This window comes from Papio anubis, chromosome 1 (genome assembly GCF_008728515.1).
Source record: "Papio anubis isolate 15944 chromosome 1, Panubis1.0, whole genome shotgun sequence".
NCBI lineage: Eukaryota > Metazoa > Chordata > Mammalia > Primates > Cercopithecidae > Papio > Papio anubis.
Window position 1 is genome coordinate 155,168,141 of NC_044976.1, and position 20,169 is coordinate 155,188,309.

Below are 20,169 nucleotides of genomic sequence, written 5' to 3' on the forward strand. Positions count from 1 at the left end.
TGCAGCGGGTGATAATGAGAATCCACAGTGGTGGGCAAGGACAAAGACTTCTTCTCTTGGGGCCAGCTTCTCCATAGGCAGCGAAAGGACTGAACCAAGCCATCAGAGGCCTCACTTCATCGTGAGCCACTGAGGGCTTTTTTCCTCCCAGGGGTGACATGATAAGAGCCCCTTAAAGACCACCAGAAGTATAAATTCTTTGGGGTGTAAAATCCTAAATAAAAGAACTGCAGCTGTTTGGGTAACTGAGTGTGGTCTTTAGCCAATAGCGATGATGTTCCTTAGCAAATGAGGCTTAAACTGAAAAAGGGGTCTAGGGTAGACTTGAAGGAGATTTGCTTGGTCACACATGGGTGCCCAAGGAAAAGTCAGACATCAGAGACCTCAGAGATCTTTAAGGAGAGACTCCGAAACCCTCGTTTCTGTGGTTGACAAAACGACCACAGAACAACTCCCAGTGGCCTTCCTCGGTTTCCGATGCCTGTTTCCAGTGACCTTTTGAGTTTGCCATTGGGGATTCTGAGCTCATGCCTGCCCGCTTCCACACCTGTCCCTCCTTCCTCACCAGCTGCCTCCCTCTGGTATGGCAGAGACAAGACAGTTAGAACCTTGGGATTGTTGCTTTTAAAATGTTGAGGCCAAATACTTATCTACAGGGTGATCTCAATCATGTTTTGAAAAATATATGAATGTTCAGGAAGAACACATAAAAATGTTAATAAAGAATGGTTCTCTCTGGATGGAGGAAAATAAATGATTTTCTTTTCCTTAAACAGCAGAGAGGGCCAGGTGTGGTGGCTCATACCTGTAATCCCAGCACTTTGGGAGGCCAAGGCGGGTGGATCATTTGAGGTCAGGAGTTCGAGACCAGCCTGGCCAACATGGTGAAACCCCATCTCTACTGAAAGTACAAAAATTAGCCAGGCACAGTGGAGCACACTTGTAATCTCAGCTACTCAGAAGGCTGAGTGAGACAGAATTGCTTGAACCCAGGAGGTGGAGGTTGCAGTGAGCTGAGATTGTGCCACTGCATTCCAGCCTAGGCAACAGAGTAAGACTCCGTCTCAGGAAAAAAGAAAAAAGATCAGAGAGGAGAAATACCACCGAGATGAGACCCCCTAAGCCATATGTACCCAAAACTAGCTGAGTTCAGACCTGAGCCCCTGCTCCCTTAAATCCCCCAAGAAAACAGCACTAGCACATGAAGTTAGCTCAGCCCAGGTGACGATGTCAAGGTGAAAGAAAGCTCCATCTTGAGATTTAACAGAAAAGCAAGCCAAGGCGGAAATGAGCATAAACAGGCTTTTCAGAAGAGGCGAGTGGGCCTGGAGCAGGGCCCAGGTTTTATTGATAGAAGGCTGGGTCCTGCCCCAGTTCTGCTGAAGCATGCAGTCAGGCCTGTCCAAGGCAAATACAGCAGCAGCCTGATCCAGTCGGCCCAGAAGCAAAGCCCATGCCAGGCTGTTTGCCCACTGGGGGCCGTTCAGCTCCCACGTGGGGTTCTTGGCTCCTTCCTCTGCAATGTTTCAGTGGTGTTTCTGCTCTAGACAAGCCCTGATTTCACTTGCCAGAGGGTTCCAAGGTTGACTCCTCTCTCCAACAGATGAAAGGGAGTCACTCTGTTTCCAAAAACTCAGACTTGAAAGCACCTCTTCACTGCTGACATTTGGAGGATGAGACAATGAATCCAGCCAACTCCAGGCCTTCCCCGGGCCTTTTGCCTGCCACACTTGGGAGCTGGCTAGGCCACTCTAGGGCGGGGTTTCCCAGTCTTGGCTCAAGTGACATTTGAGGTCAGATAATTCTTTGTTGTGGGGGGCTGTTCTATGCAATACAGGCCGGCTAGCAGCATTCCTGGCCTCTTCTAGAAGTCAGTAGCATCCCCTAAGTTGTGACAACCAAAAATGTCTCCAGACAAACGTGCGAGGGGATGAGCAAAACTGCCGCCTTTTGAGACCTGCTGCTCTAGAGGAAGGAATAGAAAGAGACCCAAAGAGGAGACCCAGAAAGTAATAGGGGCAGCCGAGCTCCAGGGCGGGGCACGGGCAGGGCTGAGGAGACCAGAAAGGAGAGACACTTGAAGCTCCCAAAGAGAAAAGCAAATCGAAACCAGAAAAGATTGCTTCGATACGATTTTTAGGAAATGTTGCTTTATGGTGTGCTATGTAACCTCCTCCCTCCATCTTCCGAGGAAAACCTTTAGGAAACATCTGCACTGCCCATCAGCGCTTTTGGGGGCCAGATGTGCCTCCCCCCTTTCCCTGTGCCCCACCCTGGATGGACAGGTTCCTGCTAAGGGCAAGGCCCTTCCAAGAGGCCTGGTTACATTCAGGTTATACCAGAAATAGTTACTATTGCAGCGTCTTTGGAGAGATGTTCAGAGTTTTAAAATATACATTTTAGAACCAATGCAGCATCACCCTTATAAAAACATATCATTCTTGCTTTCTAATAATTCTTTGTCCAGGGAGAGAGAAAGGCATGGGAGAACAGCTGGGAGGCTGGTAACACCCATGGTGAATTAGGCATTTGAACATTGTTGATTGTGTTCCAGAAAAAGCATGTGATGGCTACTCTGGAGACCTGGGGCTGCTCGTGAGTCCCCCATCCAGCACCTGGTTCCCCAGTATAGTTTCTCAGAGCACCTTGAGATTTTTCCGTCAGAGACACAGGATATGTATTTGTTTAAAGTCTCGCTTCCCTACCCTACTGTAAACCCTGGATGTGTAGAAGCCATGTCTGTTATTTTCATCATTAAGTCCTCAGCATTCCTGGGCCTGGCACATGGTAAACATTTGAAACTTATTTGTTAAATGAACTAAAGGATGATATTCTTACTTTTCTGACTTGCAACCTTCATCCCACACATTAAGGCTTAAATCAAACATCACCTCCTCTGGAAAGCCTTCCCTGATTTCTCCCAGCAGAAACAATTGTATTATATATCCAAATGCTTGGTTCATACTTTTATTGCAACATGCATCACAGTATATGCTATTTGTTGGTATTCTGCCTCCCCTGCCAGAATGTAAGCTATCTGAGGACAAGAACTGTGATGTATCTTTTATTACCCCAACTCTCACTCATGCTTGGTACACAGTAGCTACTCAATAAATGCTTGTTCAATGCCAGAAGCAACAAACACACTCCTCTGTCTCCATTCTAAATCCTAGAAATCAAAGTTCAGATACGTTGCAGTTCAAGTGTCTTTACAAAACCCAGAACCAAAAACTGCTTTGGACATCCATTTTCTGGTTCTTTAACACAGGGAGGGAACATTTGCCCAGCCCCTCTGAAGGTTGGGCTGACCTGGCTGGACAATGTGCTTGAAATGCCTCAGCCCCAGCATCTCCACTGTCCCAGGGCTGTGAGGCCTTTAGGGACCGTCAGAAGGCTTTTCTGGAAGCCACCCCACTGCTCATCCATACCCACACCTCTGGCTCAGAGCCCTATGCCACAATAGGCTCTGTACTGGGGGAGAACTACAGGGGACTTCTGAGTATCTTCAGAGTTCTCTGTGTCACCGCCCCTAGTCCCCTTGGAACAGGGTGTCTGTGAACTCCATCCAGTGCATGTGGAATCTGAGGCCTCATGCCACCTCCTGCTCACCAGAGCTCCTGGGAGAAAAAGTGGAAGCTGGGGCACCGGCAGAGGCTGTTCCCACCCTGGCATGGGAGCTTTGTCGCCTACCTGGCTGAAGGTCAGGCTGAGGGTGCTTTCTGGAGAGGGTCTGTCCCGGGATGAACCCTCCTGCTGACTGCAGTCCAACCGGATCAGGCTGCGGCATTCTGGGTGACAGGTGAATTTACAGTCTGGAGGAAAAGAACCAAAGGGAGATTGGGGGACAGGCAAGATTCCTCCCCACTTTCACACAGAGAAATAACCTGGAAGATTGCATTAGTTCCCAGTGGGAAGAGCAGCGCAGGAGAGAAGTGGTGGGGCGGGAGACAGCGTGACAATGCCACCCTGCTCTCCGAGCCCCCAGGAAGGATGCAAGTTAAGTGCTTTACATGTTTGCAAACTGCTTTCACCTGCATTACTTTGTGTGACTCTGCAATCATTATTATTTCCATTTTACAGATAGAAAATTGGGGCCTAGAGACTGAGTGACTTTCTCAAGGTCAGATCTTCTGCCTCCCAGACTGGTGGTCGGGGTTTGTGGCAGGAGTCGTGACAGCCTGGACTTGGTTGCATACCTGGGGATTAGGGGACCACTTTTGGTTGATAAAGGCTCAGGCACCTTGAAGCGCTTTTCCTTCCTTCTAACAAGCTCCAAAAATTCAGTACATTTGGTGTCGACTTTTAAAGCCACCACAGAACACACTGTCTTGGGGAGGAGTGATGGCTCCTTTTCTCCCCTCTTTTGGGAAGCTTTGGAATGACACCTCCATCTCCCCAGCTGCCCCTTCCCTTACTCACCCAAAGATAAGCACCTGGGCCATGTTTCTTGCATGGGTTTTACCACTAATGTCTGCAGGGGAGCACCCTGACAAATGTGGGGACACACAGAGATCCAAGAACTGCACGACCTTCCTACCCATGGCCCGACCACCTTTCTGCAACAGCGTCTGGAAGCTCCACTGCTCATCTCCCTTGTGCTCGAAAGTGAAGCCCACCAATATCCTCTCCTTCAGATCCCACGGTTCGCTAGGCCTCCCTCCTCCTCTCACTTGGAGACAGAAATGAATGAAGTCAGCTCCCTGGGGCATGCACCCATCCACCTGCAGGCACCCACATGCATTTCTGGGCCCTCCGTGGGAGACCTCTTGCTCAGCACAAAAACAGCCTCCCCTTTAGTAATGTGAAGGGTACAAAGGGAAGTGCAGGCCAAACTTCTGCCCGCAGTGCCCAGAAACACCAGGGCTTTGATAAGGGAGCACTGAGGCCACAGCCCTCAATGGACAGCATTGTTCCCGGCGCTGGCCCTGGGACACACCTATACGGCTCGGGCAGAGCTCTGAGTGATGAAGAATGCTCTGGGGATGCCAAAAAGTGGCAACAAGGAAAAGGAGGAAGGATTGAAAGCTCACCCAACTCCACGGTGATGAGAGCTGCCATAAAGCACAAATGGGAAGGCACCTGGGAGAGGAGGAGTTTCTCTCGCCTCCTCTTTTAGCTCTCATCCTATTGGCACAGGTAGTCTGTGTCCCTCTGTGCATCTGAATCTCTCTCTCTCTCTCTCTCTCACACACACACACACACACACACATACACACCCTGAAAACATCACCATGCTGAGCTGGACAACGCTAAGGAGCAGAAGACTCCGGGAAGTGTTCTGGGATTTTATAAGAAGCTTGTTTGAGCACCAAAGACTTTGTTCCATCGGACCATGTAATCACAGGCTGCAGCAAAACCTGAAGCACATCTTCATATTTCCTGGTCCTGGAAATGCCAAGCTCAGGGCTTTTAGGCCAGCAGAGATGAAGTCAGAGCCCCCATGCCTTTCTCCAAACCCAAAAGCAACAGCCTGCAGGCCTGACGTGTTCAGGGATTGGGGAGACCCATGAGATTCCAAAGACAGGGCCACTTTCCACTAGAGCCCGGTGGTTAATTCTCCACAGACTGCAGTTCCCTTAAGGCAGCCCATCACCGGCTGCTGCCAAACCAAACCAAACCAAACCCTATCCTTGGTATTCCACTGTCCTCCACAATCTTCAGCTGGTGCTCAATTTATGTTTTGTTTTTTTGTTTTTTCTTTTTGAGACAGGGTTTCACTCTGCCACCCAGGCTGAAGTGCAGTGGCGCTATCATGGCTCACTGCAACCTCCACCTCCTGGGCTCAAGCAATCCTCCCACCTCAGTCTCCCGAGTAGCCAGGACTGCAGGCGCCCACCACCACACCTGGCTGATTAAAAAGGGTTTCACCATTTTGCCCAGGCTGGTCTCGAGCTCCTGGGCTCAAGTGATTTCCCCACCTCTGCCTCCCAAAGTGCTGGGATTACAGGTGTGAGCCACTGCACCTGGGTAGGTGCTCAGTTTGGATGAGGAAGGAGGGAGGGAAAAGTGAAACTCTGGGTGGAGCACAGCTTCCAGGAAGGAAGGGTTCAGCCCTCCCTGGACAGCTAGTGCCATCTCCTGTGGCAGCAGCATCAGTGTCTGGAGCATGGGGACTTCCTCATGCTCTGTGCCAGCCAGAGGGTGAGGAGGAATTAGACAAGAAACCTGGGAAACCCAGGCTCGCTGGGCAGATGGGATGCAGATGTGAAAAGATATCTAACAACAGAGACAGCCCAAAGCAGGGGCCTGGCTATGGCACAGACTTAGGAAGCTTGCTCAACCAGAGACAGTTGCCAGCCAGAGCAGGTAGGGAGGGCTTCAGGATGCAGGCAGCTCTGGGGAGCTTCCAGAGGAGATCAGACTCCAGGTAACCCCTATGACCTAATCACAGGGGCCAAGAGGAGGCGTGGGATTCTGTCATCACTAAAGAGAACAAGGATCTCGCCAACAAGACGCAGCAACAGATTAGGGAGCAACATTTGTAGGTTCTAGCTGTAGTTTCTCTGGGAGAAGAGGCATTTCTTGATATTGACATTGCCATCTGTAAAGTCAAATGATCCTTTCCCCTTTCTAACCTTTCCTTCCAACGAGAGCCCCTATCCCTATTCCTAGGGGATGCTTTGAGGAAAGCAAATGTGCTTCCAGGATTTGGAAGAGGGGCCTATGAAAACATATAGAAGGGGACAACTGTAAAGGGAAACGAAGGAGACAAATCACAATAGGAGCCCCTCTCCCCAGGAGGGAGCCACAACCAGGAGCTGGGATGGAGGGCCCAGGACCTCAGCACCCAGGACCACTGGAACCAAGTATGATGAACCAGGTGACTTAAACAGAAAATTACTGTCTCGCAGTTCTGGAGGCTAGATGAAAATCAAGTGTTGGCGGGACCAGGCCTGCTCTGAAATATGCTGGAGAGTCCTGTGTTGCCTCTTTCTGGCTTCTGATGATTTGCTGGATTCCTCGGTGTGCAGTTGCATGACTCCAGCCTCTGCGTCCATCGTCACGTGGCGTTCTCCCTGTGCTTCTGTCTTCTTATAAGAATACCAGTCATATGGAATTAGGAGGCCACCCTACTCCCGTGTGACCTCATCTTAATGACATCTGCAACTACCATATTTCCAAATAAGGTTGCATTCTGAGCTACTGGGGGTTAGAACTTTTTTTTTTCTTTTTTGGAGACAGGGTCTCACTCTCTCACCCAGGCTGGAGTACAGTGGCATGACCATAGCTCACTGTAACCTCAAACTCCTAGGCTCAAGCCATCCTCCTACCTCAGTGTCCTGAGTAGCTAGGACTACAGGTGCGCACCACCATGCCCAGCTGATTTTTTTGTTGCTGTTGAAACACAGTCTCTCTATGTTGCCCAGGCTGGTATCAAACTCCTGGCTTCAAGTGATCCTCCCACTTCAGCCTCCCAAAGTGCTGGGATTACAGGCGTGATTCACCATGCCCAGCCTGGGCTTTAGGACTTAAGTATATCATTTTTGGGGAAAGCCCAGTTCAGTCCACAACATGGACCCTCCCTGGGCCATATTAGGAGCACAGAGCCCTTAGGCCCAAACAGATGGCGGTTTCTACTGGAAACCTTCTCCAGAGATCACAGTGGGCTGGCAGGACAGGACGGGGAGGCTAGGGAGTGGTAAACTGAGGCCAAGGTGGCCTGCCTACCTCCGCCAGGCGTGCTCCTGAGCTTCACAGTCCCTGAAGGTTACTGCCAAGGTCACCTCAAACATGGCCCACAGGCCATCGTGGCCTGTGCTTGGAGATGGCATTACTTCTTTCCCTTTAGCCCTGAGGAGGTAAAGCCAGCAGGTGGAACTACATAGGAGTTCCACAGCTAGGAGACTTTTTCCAAAATTCAGAAGCTGCAAACCTCCCCTTAATCCCCAGGGCTGCCAATGTTAGTTTTTGCCCCACCCCAGTTGCCAAATGCACACACACACAGAGGCACACACATGCACCCTCTGCCGTGTGGCTGCATAGCCCAAGTGGCTGTTTTCTGAACCAGAAAGCAGGTATGTTGATAACTTATTCTGTTGATAAGAAACCCTTAAGGCCCTTTCACCCCAGAGTTGCATGCCAGATACAGAGACAACACAGAACTCTCCACTTAACTCTCCCTGCCTCCAGCCCAGGCCAAGGCGTGGGTGAGGGCAAGGCAGGCACTGAGGTGACTGAGCCCGGATGACAGCAGAGCTACCAGCCTCCCCTGTGGTCAATCCCAGGTCAGTGAACAGCAGCTTCTCACTCTGCATGGACAAAGCAACTTCTGATGCCTGAGGGAAAGCAGGACAACTTCTGAATCCAGGAACCTATGTCCATTCTCTGAACACTGCTAGGCCTTTTTGAAGAAAGCCAATCTTACAGCAAACCTTAACACCCCCTTCCCCACTGTCCCTGAGGACCAGCGGCCTATGCTATGATGTCATGGAAAGAGATGGACTTTGAAGAAGGCGTGGCCTCCAGGCCCCGCTCAATTAGCTCTGTGACCCTGGGTAAGTTATGAACTTCTCTGAGCATTAATTTTCTCTACCTTAAAATAGGAATCATAGTAGCCAGTTCCTAGGGCTACCATGAGGATTAAATGGGGTTCCTGATGTCAAGAACTACATAGAAGCCCTGGAAGGTGGAGGCTCCCAGTTAAGAGTTAATGATCCATCCCCTACCCTCTCCTTCCACTGCTCTGCTATGTGGATTCCTGAGTCTCACCAGCCTTAACCCTATAGGTATTTCCAAAACAAGCACACAAATCACTTTTAGTTTTAAGATAATTTTGTTCTTAGGCACTACAGGGAAGTCTGAAAAAATAATATGCATTGGAAAATTACAATTTACCAAAGTTTTCAAAAGACAGGTATAAAGCTTGTCCTGATCCTCTTGAACAAGTCAGTGGGGACTGTCGCCATCTCATGGTGCCTATCTTCACTCCCTTTTCAAGGGGATTCTCCTTTAAGAATCCCCCATTTTTCCACTGGGTGGAGCCTCTGGGCTGGACTAGCTATGGCAGCTCCAAGACCACCCAGAGAGGGTCTCCAGTGCCCTCTGAGCACAGACCATCCCAAGCGGCTTTATTGATACCATCAATAAAGTAGTACCTTCTCATTTCCCCACATCCCCTTTAATACTGGAAGTTATTAACTTTGGTTAACAATTTTCTTTTCTGACACTAGAGTGAGATTTTAGAAGTTCAAATGTTGGAGGAGGGGTGAGTAGAAAAGCAGGGAGGAGGGATGTTCCAGGGGGCTGGCAGAGCCTTTCTGCCACGTGGGGCAGGGTTACCCCTTGCAGACTCCAAGCAAGTACACCCAGCCACTCCCCACTGCAGGGAGCTGAGCCCTGGGGCCTCCAGCCCCCCACACCCTCACCCTGCAGCCTCTACCCTGCCAGCTCCCCCAGCTAGGATACCCCTTCTCAACCTGGCCCCAAGATGTCCCTTCAGACTCAGACCCTCATACAATAGACACAGTTGTTCCCTCTGCAGCCTCACCGCCTGCTCCAGATCTCCTTGGCCACAATTCCTGAATGCGACCCTTTCTGCAGCCCTTTGCTCTGGGCCCTGCTCGAGTTTGGGAAGCCCATTCACTGGCAAGCATTCAGAAAGGGACTACTATGAATTGGTTGAGTGACTAAAGGAAGGAATGGTTCTCTGCCTTTTGCTGAAGTGGAGAGACCAGAGTGCGAGTGCTGATCCAACCCCAGGCCGGGGTCCTAACTCTCTACTAGCCTTGGTTTCCTCATCTGTTGAGTGGAGATGATAGCAGTACAGTTGTTGAGAATTAAATGAGAAAGTTATGTAAATAACACCACAACATTTGCTACATACTAGGAGTTCAATAATATTAGCTCTTCTTTTTACCTCCCTAACATCCAAGTCCATCTGGCCAGTGGCCGCAGCATCAGACATCCTCATCCCAAAAGCCCGTCTGTGCACACCCCATCAGTGCCCACTGACCTTCCTCCAGACCTTCACCTGTAGGTGCATCACGGTCCTAAGGAAAAGGTCTTGATCATCCTCAGAATGTCCATGGCTCCCCTATGAGCAAGGGAGGCCCCAGGGCTCAGCTCCCTGCAGTGGGGAGTGGCTGGGTGTACTTGCTTGGAGTCTGCAAGGGGTAACCCTGCCCCACGTGGCAGAAAGGCTCTGCCAGCCCCCTGGAACATCCCTCCTCCCTGCTTTTCTATTCACCCCTCCTCCAACATTTGAACTTCTAAAATCTCACTCTAGTGTCAGAAAAGAAAATTGTTAACCAAAGTTAATAACTTCCAGTATTAAAGGGGATGTGGGGAAATGAGAAGGTACTAATGAGAAGGTGGTATCAACTTCCTGCAGGAATTCATTCTGAGTGTGTATTTACTCATATCTAAATATATCATCACGAAAATGTTCATCACGCAGTTATTTATGACAACAAAATGCTAGAAATACCCCCACATCCATCTACAAAAGACTAGTTATAATTATATTTTGAAATGGAATACTGTGTAGCCATTACATAAGATGATGCATATTAACATTGGTCAACATGAAAATATGTCCACAGCATCGATCTAAAAAAGGAAAAAGGTTGCATTTTATGATTTCAGTGATATAAAATCTATACATACTTACACATTATGCAGAGTGATGTCTGGAAGGCAGGTCACGTGTTTGCTTTGAGTGATGGGATTTCAAGTGCTTTTCCTACCTTTATAGTTTCTAAATTGTTTAAATTTTTCTAATGAAAATATATTCTTTCCTAATGGAAAAATGCCACAAAAAGGGAACAAAGAAAAATCACGTACCCATACTGTGATGATCTCAGGTACCATTACTCAGAACCCACCATACACCAGGTATTCTACATGCATTAGTTCATGTAATCCATACTATGACTGGGCAATTTGTGTTTCTACCCCAATTTTTAATTTTTATTTTATTGTATTGATTTTTTTGAGGCAGGGTCTCACTGTGCCACCCAGGCTGAAGTGCAGTGACGTGAACACGGCTCGCTGCAGCCTTGACCTTCCAGGCTCAAGTGATCCTCCCACTGAGTAGCTGGGATTATAGGCACACACCACCACACCTGGCTAATTTTTTTTGAAGGAAAATTTATATTATTTTAATTATTTTTATGTACGGAAAACTCAACAGTGTACATTTAACCCAGTTTAGTGGCAAGTTCTTTAGCCTTTGCCTTTTTGAACTTAGCGATGTGAGCCACAGACTTGGGACCCAGGACATTGCCGCCCCAGTGACGGCAGATCTCATCGCATCTGTCTTTGTAAATGGTCCTGATAGCTTCCACCAGCTTGGCCAAAGCGCCTTCGTCTTCCGAGTTCACCTATGTGAAGGCGACAGTTGTGCAGGTCTTCCTGTGGACTAGACGGCCCAGTCTTGCCTTCCCCTTGATAATGCAGTAAGGGACCCCCATTTTACGACACAGGGCAGGCAAGAAGACAACCAGCTCGATGGGATCCACGTCGTGTGCAATCACCACCAGCTGAGCTTTCTTGTTCTTCACCAAGGTGGTGACGGTGTTAACTCCTGCTCGAAGGACAGGTGGTCTCTTAGTGGGGACATCCCCTTTGCCAGCAGCTTTCTTCTCGGCCAGGGCCAACGGCTTCTGCTTCTTCTCTCGCTTTTGTTTCTGGTCTGTACTTGTGGGCCAGCTTAAGCAGCTGAGTAGCTGTTTGGCATTAACCAGCTGAACTGGTTAATGGCAGGAGTCACTTTCAGCCCCTTATAGAGGATGGCTCTCTGCTGCTGCCACCTGATAGAGCAGGGCCATTTCACAAAGCAGGTGAGGTTTCTTTTGGGCTGGATGTCCCGTCCAATGCCAAAATTCTTAGGCCTTTCTCAAACAGGGGATTCACCACTTTCTTGGCCTCCTGCTTCTTCATGACAGCAGGGGCCGGAGCCACCTGCTTCCCCTTGGCCTTCTTTCCTTTCAGCATCTTGGGTGGCGGGAGGAGAGAGCTAATTTTTTAATTTTTTGCAGAGACGAGGTTTCATGTTGCCCAGGCTGGTCTCAAACTCCTGGCCTCAAGTGATCTGCCTGCCTCGGCCTCCCAAAGTGCTGGGATTGCAGGTGTGAGCCACTGTGCCTAGCCACTGCTCATTTTTTAAAAATAGACTTTTTTGGAATAATGTTGGTTCACAGTAAAATTGAGCAGGAAATACAGAGAGTTCTTTATATCCTCTGCCCCTACATATGCTGCACAGCTTCCCCTATTATCAGCGTCCCCCACCAGAGTGGTACATTTGTCACAACTGATGAACCTATACCGACACGTCATTATCTCCAGAGTCCATAGTTTACATTAGGGTTCACTCTTGGTGCTGCACAGTCTATGGCTGTGGACACATGTGTAATGACATACACCCACCATTATAGCCTTAGGCAGAGTAGTTTTGCTGCCCTAAAAACCCGCTGTGCTCCGCCTATTTATCCCTTCTTCCTCTCTAACCCTGGCAACCCCTGATCTTTTAACTGTTTCCATAGATTTATCTTTTCCAGAATATCATATAGTTGGAATCATAAGATAGGTAGCCAATTTTCAGATCGGTTTTTTCACTTAGTACTATGATTCACTTAGTATTATCTCCCTGTCTTTTTTTTTAATTAAAAAAAATTGTGGGTACATAGAAGTTGTATATATATTTATGGGGTTCCTTGTCTTTTCATGGCTTGACAACTCATTTCTTCTTACTGGTGAATAATATTCCATTATTTGGATGACCATAGTTTATTCATCTCTTCACTTACCAAAGGACATCTTGGTGGCTTCCAAATTTTGGCAACTCTGAATAAAGTTGCTATAAACAACTTTATTCAGGTTTTTTTGTGGACATAGTTTTTAACTCATTGGGTCTACTCCTATTTTAGAGATGGGGAAATTGAGACTCGAAGAGTTAAATGACCTTTGGCAGCCCCATAGCTGGCGAGTGGCAGGGTGGACAGTGAAGATGCATCCCGCCTGGCTGCTCTTCAACAGCCCGTTCCTCAGAACCATCCCCTCCACTTACTCCTGGTCCCTACTCTGCACTGCGTGAGGCCAGGGATGGGCTTCATCAGGGATGGGAGTCAGGGTGGTCCAAGGCCAGCAAGAGCCTGGGTTGAAGGAATTTGGGAAAGGAGTGCTTTTTGCTCTTTCCTAGCAGGGAGCAGGGAGAGTGCCCCACCTGAGGTCTCTGTCCTGTCTCTGGAGGGCCTGAGATGTGCCACTTCACAGCTGTCCTCCAAGCTCAACCAAGTCACTCAGCCTTGGAGGCTGCCAGCATCCTGGGAGTTTCTGAAGCCATCCATACTGTCTGCCCGCTCTGAACTGGTCCTCCATCCATGACCCCTTTGTCTCTGGAACACCATATCTGGGAGACTTGGAACCACCCAGGCAGCAGCCAAAGGTTCTTGTCCTGAAAGCTCAGCTCTTCAGCCAAGTTCAGGCTCCACAAGACAGCAGGCTCTCAGCCTTCCCCACTCAAAGAGGCCCAGCCTCTGCAAACCTGCTCCCTACAAAGCCAAAATGGACACCACGTTCCCAGCACCAACTGCCTCACAGATTGGCACCGGAGCACACCCACTTACCAGCCATACATCAGAAATCCTTACCCAGATGGTGGGATCCGTTGAAACACACTGTTTAACATATGCGATAGAGGTCTTGGAGAATGGGTGGAAAAGATGGAACACTCAGTCGGAAGCTGGGGCGTGGAATGAATCTGGACTCTGGAGTCACATGAATCAGAGTTTGAGCCTGAGCCCTCCCTCTAATTGGGTATGAGACACCCGGACAATTAACCTCAGTTAAGTATGGAATTTAGTTAGCCTCAATTTCCTCAACTGCAAATGGCGCTGGTAATATCTTTCTTGCTAGCAAATTTGTTGCCAAAATTAGAGAGTATGTATGCAAAGCATCCAATGGCACCTGGCATATGGTAGGTGCTCAGTAAATGGCAGCTGTCATTTTCAATGCTGTGAGATGCCTGAGTCCACCCAGCTTCCTGTGGACTCAGCATGTGATGCCAGCCAAAAACCCTCTCAATTTTCAGGTCCCCTTCTAACGTATTAGGGTAAGAAGAATTGTGCAACTTTCCTGCTCCTCTGAGTTCCTCCCACCTGGTCCCACTTCCCTCCAACTTCTGCCTTTAATGGGTCCAGAGGAGTAAAGCAGGGGGCTGTTGGTGAGTGGGAAGGCAAAGAGACTGTGATAGTCAAGCCTGGAGGTCTGCAGCCATTGCCAAAATCAACACGATCTATAAGTTTTTCAAACTCCTGGCTAAACTCCTAGTGAGGCTGGCAGCAAGAGAATGGAAACTCCTCACTCCAAGGGTCAGGCAGCCAGCTCAGGACATCTGTATCCTTATGTTTCCAGGAAGGAGGCGAACCCCAGCCCTCTTGAGACCACTTACTGTAGTTCCTTGATTTAGAGGACAGACCACCTTGGGGGCATTCAGCATCCCGCAGCCCAACCCAGAGGGCCTGGAGGCACACAACTGCTCTCTCCCTCCACACAACCACAGCCCCAACTCCAACACACACACACACACACACGCACACACACACACACACACAGTGCCAGAAAACAAGCTAGGAAGCACACAGGAAAGCTCAATGTAATGGTAAGATGAGTGACCTGGAACTCTAAGGTCAGAGATGGCCAGCCCCTCACGTGGACAGGCAAGATGGGCAGCTGACACCCAGGGGCTGTCATCTCTGTGGGAAGAGCCAAGAGGGGATGCGCCTGAGCATGCTCCAGTTTGGCTCAGATGCTGAGTTCCCATGTAAAACAGTGGGTTGGGGTGGAGGGCTTTATGGAAGGAGGCTCCTCCAAGGCCGGCGAGGAGGGAAAGTGCTGGAAACATGGGGTGAAGCTGGGAACCTCTGCTGAACTGAGGCACAGGCAAGAGAGCTAAAGACCATCCCAAGATCCTGGTCTTTACTCTCTTCCAAAATGACTCTATTATTTTTCTGTGTGGCAGGGCTGGGTGGGGTTGACATACACTTTTGAGCAGCCATTTTGTACTAAAGGGAAAGGCATAAGATCTGCTCAGTTGTTGCTCAGAGACCAAAGCAGATATTAAAATTCTCTCTGGGGCCCTCAAGGTAGCTCACACCGGTAATCCCAGCACTGTGGGAGGCTGAGGCAGGAGGATTGCTTGAGGTCAGGAATTTGGGACCAGCCTGGGCAACAAAACAAAACAATTAAAACAATTGTTTTTTTCTTTAAAAAAAAACAAAAAACAAAAAAACAGCTCTACAAAACAATTAAAACCTTAGTCTGGGTGGCGGGTGGTGTGTGCCTGTAGACCCAGCTACTCAGGTGGGTGAGGTGAGAGGATGGCTCGAGCCCTGGAGTTCAAGCTTGTAATGAGCTACGATTGGTCCATTGTACTCCCGCCTGGGGAACAGAGTAAGACCCTGTCTCTAAAAAAAAAAAAAAAAAAAAAAAAAATTCTTTCTGGAACCTGGGTCCCAACGTATCAGTGATTTATTCTCCAAGCCACATTCCCAGGTAGGCTGGATGTGTCCCCTGTGCCCTCCTCCCAAACACACCCAGCCTGCCTGGCAGAACTTGGGCACCCCGGCTGGCCCGTAGGGGCACCATCCTGTCTCACGTAGGTGGGTGTGGGTGGGTGTGCCTTTCAGGCAGGCACATTAATCATCCATCTCCAACACAACCACACATCCCTAGGCTGAAAACACCAACAAAAGGAACGTACTGTGGCCAGGCCAGGCTGGGCGTGTTGAGGTGGGGGTGTCTTGGGAGGAGTGGGCAGAGGAAGAGAGGGCAAGACAGTTCACAACAAGTTCACACAAGATGCAGGAAGTAAGAGGAGCGCCTGCCAGGCACCCAGGACAAGGGGGACAGGCCTGACCCCCGGCACCTTCTCCACATGGCCTGTTCCCATCATTTTGTTCTTTGGGGGTGCTGCAGCTTGAAGCATGTCCCCACTTTCTCTCTCTCTCTCTCTCTCTCTCTCTCTCTCTCTCTGTGTGTGTATTATAAATAAATGTAATAATGTTGAGTCATTTTTAGCAAACTATGCTTCAACTTTAGACTGTATTAACTGACTCCCTGCTAGGACAATGTGAGAGCTCTCCTTCCCATCTCTTCTGCCCCTATCCCTTGATGTTTCCTAATATCATATTACAGGTGCCCGCCACCATGCCTGGCTAATTTTTGCATTTTTAGTAGGGTAGGGTTTTACCTTGTTGGCCAGGCTAGTCTTGAACTCCTGACCTCAGGTGGTCTGCCCACCTCAGTCTCCCAAAGTGCTGGGATTACAGGCGTGAGCCACCACACCTGGCATATATTTTTTAATACATCCAATGTTTATAACGTTTCTATTGTTTTAACCATAGCCCACTGTTGTCTAAAATTAGCTTTACTTTTAAATGAATTCAGTCATCTTACAATAGCTAAACCTTTTTAAATTTCTTAAATTTTAATTCATTTTTGGCTTGACTACATTTTAGGGGGTTCTTTGTAATTTTTATATACATTATGTTTCCCGATGATGCTCTATGCCCCTTTAAGAGATGCACCTCTATTTGACCGACCTTCTTATACCATCGCACTGTGGCCTCATGCAGTACAGCTTGTTGATGACAGTGATGGCCGAGAGAAAATGTGGAGGGCGCAGAAAGAGGTGGGAAAGTCTGCAGGCCCTCGGTGCACATCACAGAGCAGCCCTGAGAATCCCCGCTTGGTCAAGAATGGTAAGAGGCAATCTATTTTGGGAGAAAGTGTAAAAGTAAATGGTTTGGGGCAGGGTGCTGGGGCGAGCAAGCCAAACGGACCTCATTCCTCACGTGCAAGTGAATGTGAGAGATTTGTCACCTGGACCCTCCGACACCATATCGGGAAATGCTCAATTTGCATTTAGGGTATGGCCATGCAGAGAGAAGTGCAAAGACATAGCATAGTTTCTGAACAGGGCAATTAAATTATGTGTGACCATCAGGACACATGTACTCAGAGATACACAGGGAGAGAAGAGGGAACCTTTTTCTATGGTTCCATCTCCCCTCTTTCCACATCCACCCAGTTCCTAACCAGTTGTTCATTTGTGCACGTGTAGCCTGCATTCACTCACCATGTGCTGACTGAGGGCCTCCCATAGCTCACTGTTACAAAGCACAGGCAGTCACAACCAAGACTCTGTGTGACAGGAAGAAGTGTGTGAAAGGATTCGAGAGAGAGAAAGCGAGCTCAGTAAAGAGATATACTGGTTTGATCATCACCACAAAAGAAATCCTATTGCCAGGCACCTTAAGAAAATAAAAAATAATTTAAAACACTGTAGGCAGTTGGGTTTAAGGGAACTCAACAAATAGCAACAAGCCCGTGGTATCCAAAGCCAGTGTGGAGCTGTCAGATACCCTCTCGGCCCCAGGCCTGCTCAGGAGGGGCCCCTCCTCTAGGCATGTGTCACTGTGCTCTGGGTGTAAGAGAGACAAAGCAGCAGAGGTCCCCCAGCCCTGGGCTCTGGGCCCTCTCAGCCATCCCTGGGGCCCCTGAGAAGACAGACGGAGGACCCTGAGTAGCTGACAAAGGATTTGGGCTGTAGAGGTGAGGGACACATACGGAAAGAGGAGGGGAGGGTTGCTTTTGTTTGCTTGTGTTTCTGTGTTTAAGGCAGGCAATCATCTCTGAGAAGGGGCAAAGGGCAGCCTAGCTTGTTGTTAGCCTGGAGTATATTTGTGGTAGTATGCCACAGACCCCAAAGATAAGGACAGCCAAGTAGGATTGCAAGGAGACCTGGCTGGGCATATGCAAACTGCAGGATGGCAGATGAAGCTGGTACAGAAATACAGATATGAATGCACCGCAGGTATGCCCAGTTGTAGTGCCAGGAGGTCACAGGAGGCCAGGAGCAGGCAGGTTCAGTCCATCATGGGACAGCCAGGCTACTACATCCAACTGGTTTTTCCACACCTGCTTTGATGTCACTTGCAGCCATTCAAAATGCCAATCATCAACTGGGCGAAAGCAGGCTTTTTTGCAGTGAGAAGGAAAGTAAATAGATTATGTCAGAGGCCCTCTCTGCTGGAGACACACAAAGGCTTCTTTACAGCTGCATCGCTGCAGCCAGGACCACCAGAGACTTCTGGAGAGACCCAGACCTGTTTCCCGCAGACCCCCCAGCAGCCTTTTAAAATGACATATGACTTGCTCCTTGGTGACATGCTTGCTTAGCTCCTAAAGATACCCAGTGGGCTAATCTAGCTCTGCCTGTTAATTATGTGATGTACTAAACTCAATGATAGGAATTTTTCCAGGGAATGTGTTTATGAGTTTATGTCTCTCCTCTACGTTTGCCTGGGCAACCTTCAAATCCCATCTCTCCCACTGAGATGCAGGCAGTCCACCCTGGCCCAGGTACAATGGAGGAGCAGACAACCGTGCTGCAGGCTTGCCCCAGTGACCTACGGGGAGCAGTTCTGAAAAGTCTTCCTGGGAGCACTCAGCACCAGCAGCTCCCAGTGCCGGGCTTTCTATGCACCAAGCATGGTTTCAACTGTTTGACATTTAATCTACCCCACACCAGTTGGGATTTTCTGCACTATCTTATACTTGGAAAAATGAGGCTCAGAGAGGCTAATCTGTAGGAGAAAGGCCCTACAGCCAGAAAGTGGTAACTCCAGGATACTGACTCAAGGCAGCTTGGCTCCAAGCCTGTTTTCTTTTCTCTCTCTCTCTTTTTTTTTTTTTTTTTTTGAGATGGAGTCTCGCTTTGTCACCCGGGCTGGAGTGCAGTGGGGCGATCTCTGCTCACTGCAACCTCTGCCTCCCAGATTCAAGCAATTCTCCTGCCTCAGCTTCCCAAGTAGCTGGGATTACAGGTGCCCATCTCCTTGCCCAGCTAATTTTTCTGTTTTTAGTAGAGACGGGGTTTTGCCATGTTAGCCAGGCTGGTCTTGAACTCCTGACCTCAGGTGATCTGCCTGCCTTGGCCTCCCAAAGTGCTGGGATTACAGGCGTGAGCCACTGCACCTGGCCACCAAGCACGTTTTCTTAAATGCCACACTCCAGGCTGCGAGTGAGTTAGGATATTCCAGACGTCCACAGTCTGCAGTCCACCTTTCCCATCATCATGAGCATCCTGTCTTCTCCCCTCCTCTGTTGTCAATTAAGCCCAAATGCTAACACAAGTTAAGCAAGCCCTTCGCAGCCACAGTGCAGTATGTGCCCTGACCTTAATGCTACCACTTCAGCCCTGATTGATTTTACTTAAATCTATAACTCCTTGGGCTGAATAGCAAAGGAGCAAGGAAATGATCTGCTGAATAATTCTTAGAGAGTAAGGGAGGGGGAAAGAGAGGATGAATACCAACATGCTCGTGAGCATTTAAATTGAGGAACTCGGTGTCCAATTCTCTTCTCAGTGAAGGTCACAGTATGTATTAGGCTATCGATGAGGATAAATTATTCAGGCTGGCTAAGGAATATTTGTCTCCAAATGGGGATTAGGTCTAGTTCAATTAAAATTTCCACTTCTCAAGAGGGAAACCTTAATCAGAAAAGTCATATTTTTCATAGTCAAGATCCTATTGTTTTTTAAAACTCTGCTTCCAAAAACTTAGCCCAGAGATGGCACTTCATTTTAGTCCCATTCCTACGACTTAGTGTGGTGCCCTGCCTAGATCCCCACTGATTCTTGGAAGTATATGAGAGAAGTATAGAGAAAAATGGGGACAGGGGGCCCAAGAAAATTGTGTATGCCCCAAAGAGTGCCAACCGTTAAAGAGAAGTGGGTTCCAGACCCGGCCAGATGGCAATGACCTTCAACGGGGGCCTTACTTGTGTGAGCTGTCTCATCTGTGAAACAGAATAATCCCCTTCCCATTCCCACCACACCAGGATCTGGAGGAAATAAATGATAGTGAAGGCAAACAAACGTAAATGCTCTGAGTCTTTAGCAGAGAGTGCTACAGAAATGTAAGATGCTGTGGACAGCATGAGACAGCGGAAGGAATCCAAGGCTAGAAGGCACATGCCCAGGGTTCCTGGTCCTGGCACTGCCACCAGCAGGCTGCCTTTTGTTGGTCCTAGCTTCCTTTCATTGGAAAAGGGGCATGGGATGACCTAAGGTCCTATGATGATTTGGATTGCGGTTGTCTCTGCCTCTTATCTTTCACTCACTGCTATGCCATCCAGTTATCCTTCTTCAAGCAAGGACTGTTC

The 20,169-nt window shown here is 48.8% G+C and overlaps 1 protein-coding gene across 1 annotated transcript in view; it reads right to left on the reverse strand.

The window, feature by feature from the left end:
* Positions 1-20,169, reverse strand: part of RASSF5 (Ras association domain family member 5) — a 78,693-nt gene that overhangs the window by 46,890 nt on the left and 11,634 nt on the right. The window contains exon 2 of the mRNA XM_003893203.5: positions 3,691-3,812. Within this exon, the coding sequence (XP_003893252.2) occupies positions 3,691-3,812 (122 nt within the window). The remainder of the gene's footprint in view (positions 1-3,690; positions 3,813-20,169) is intronic.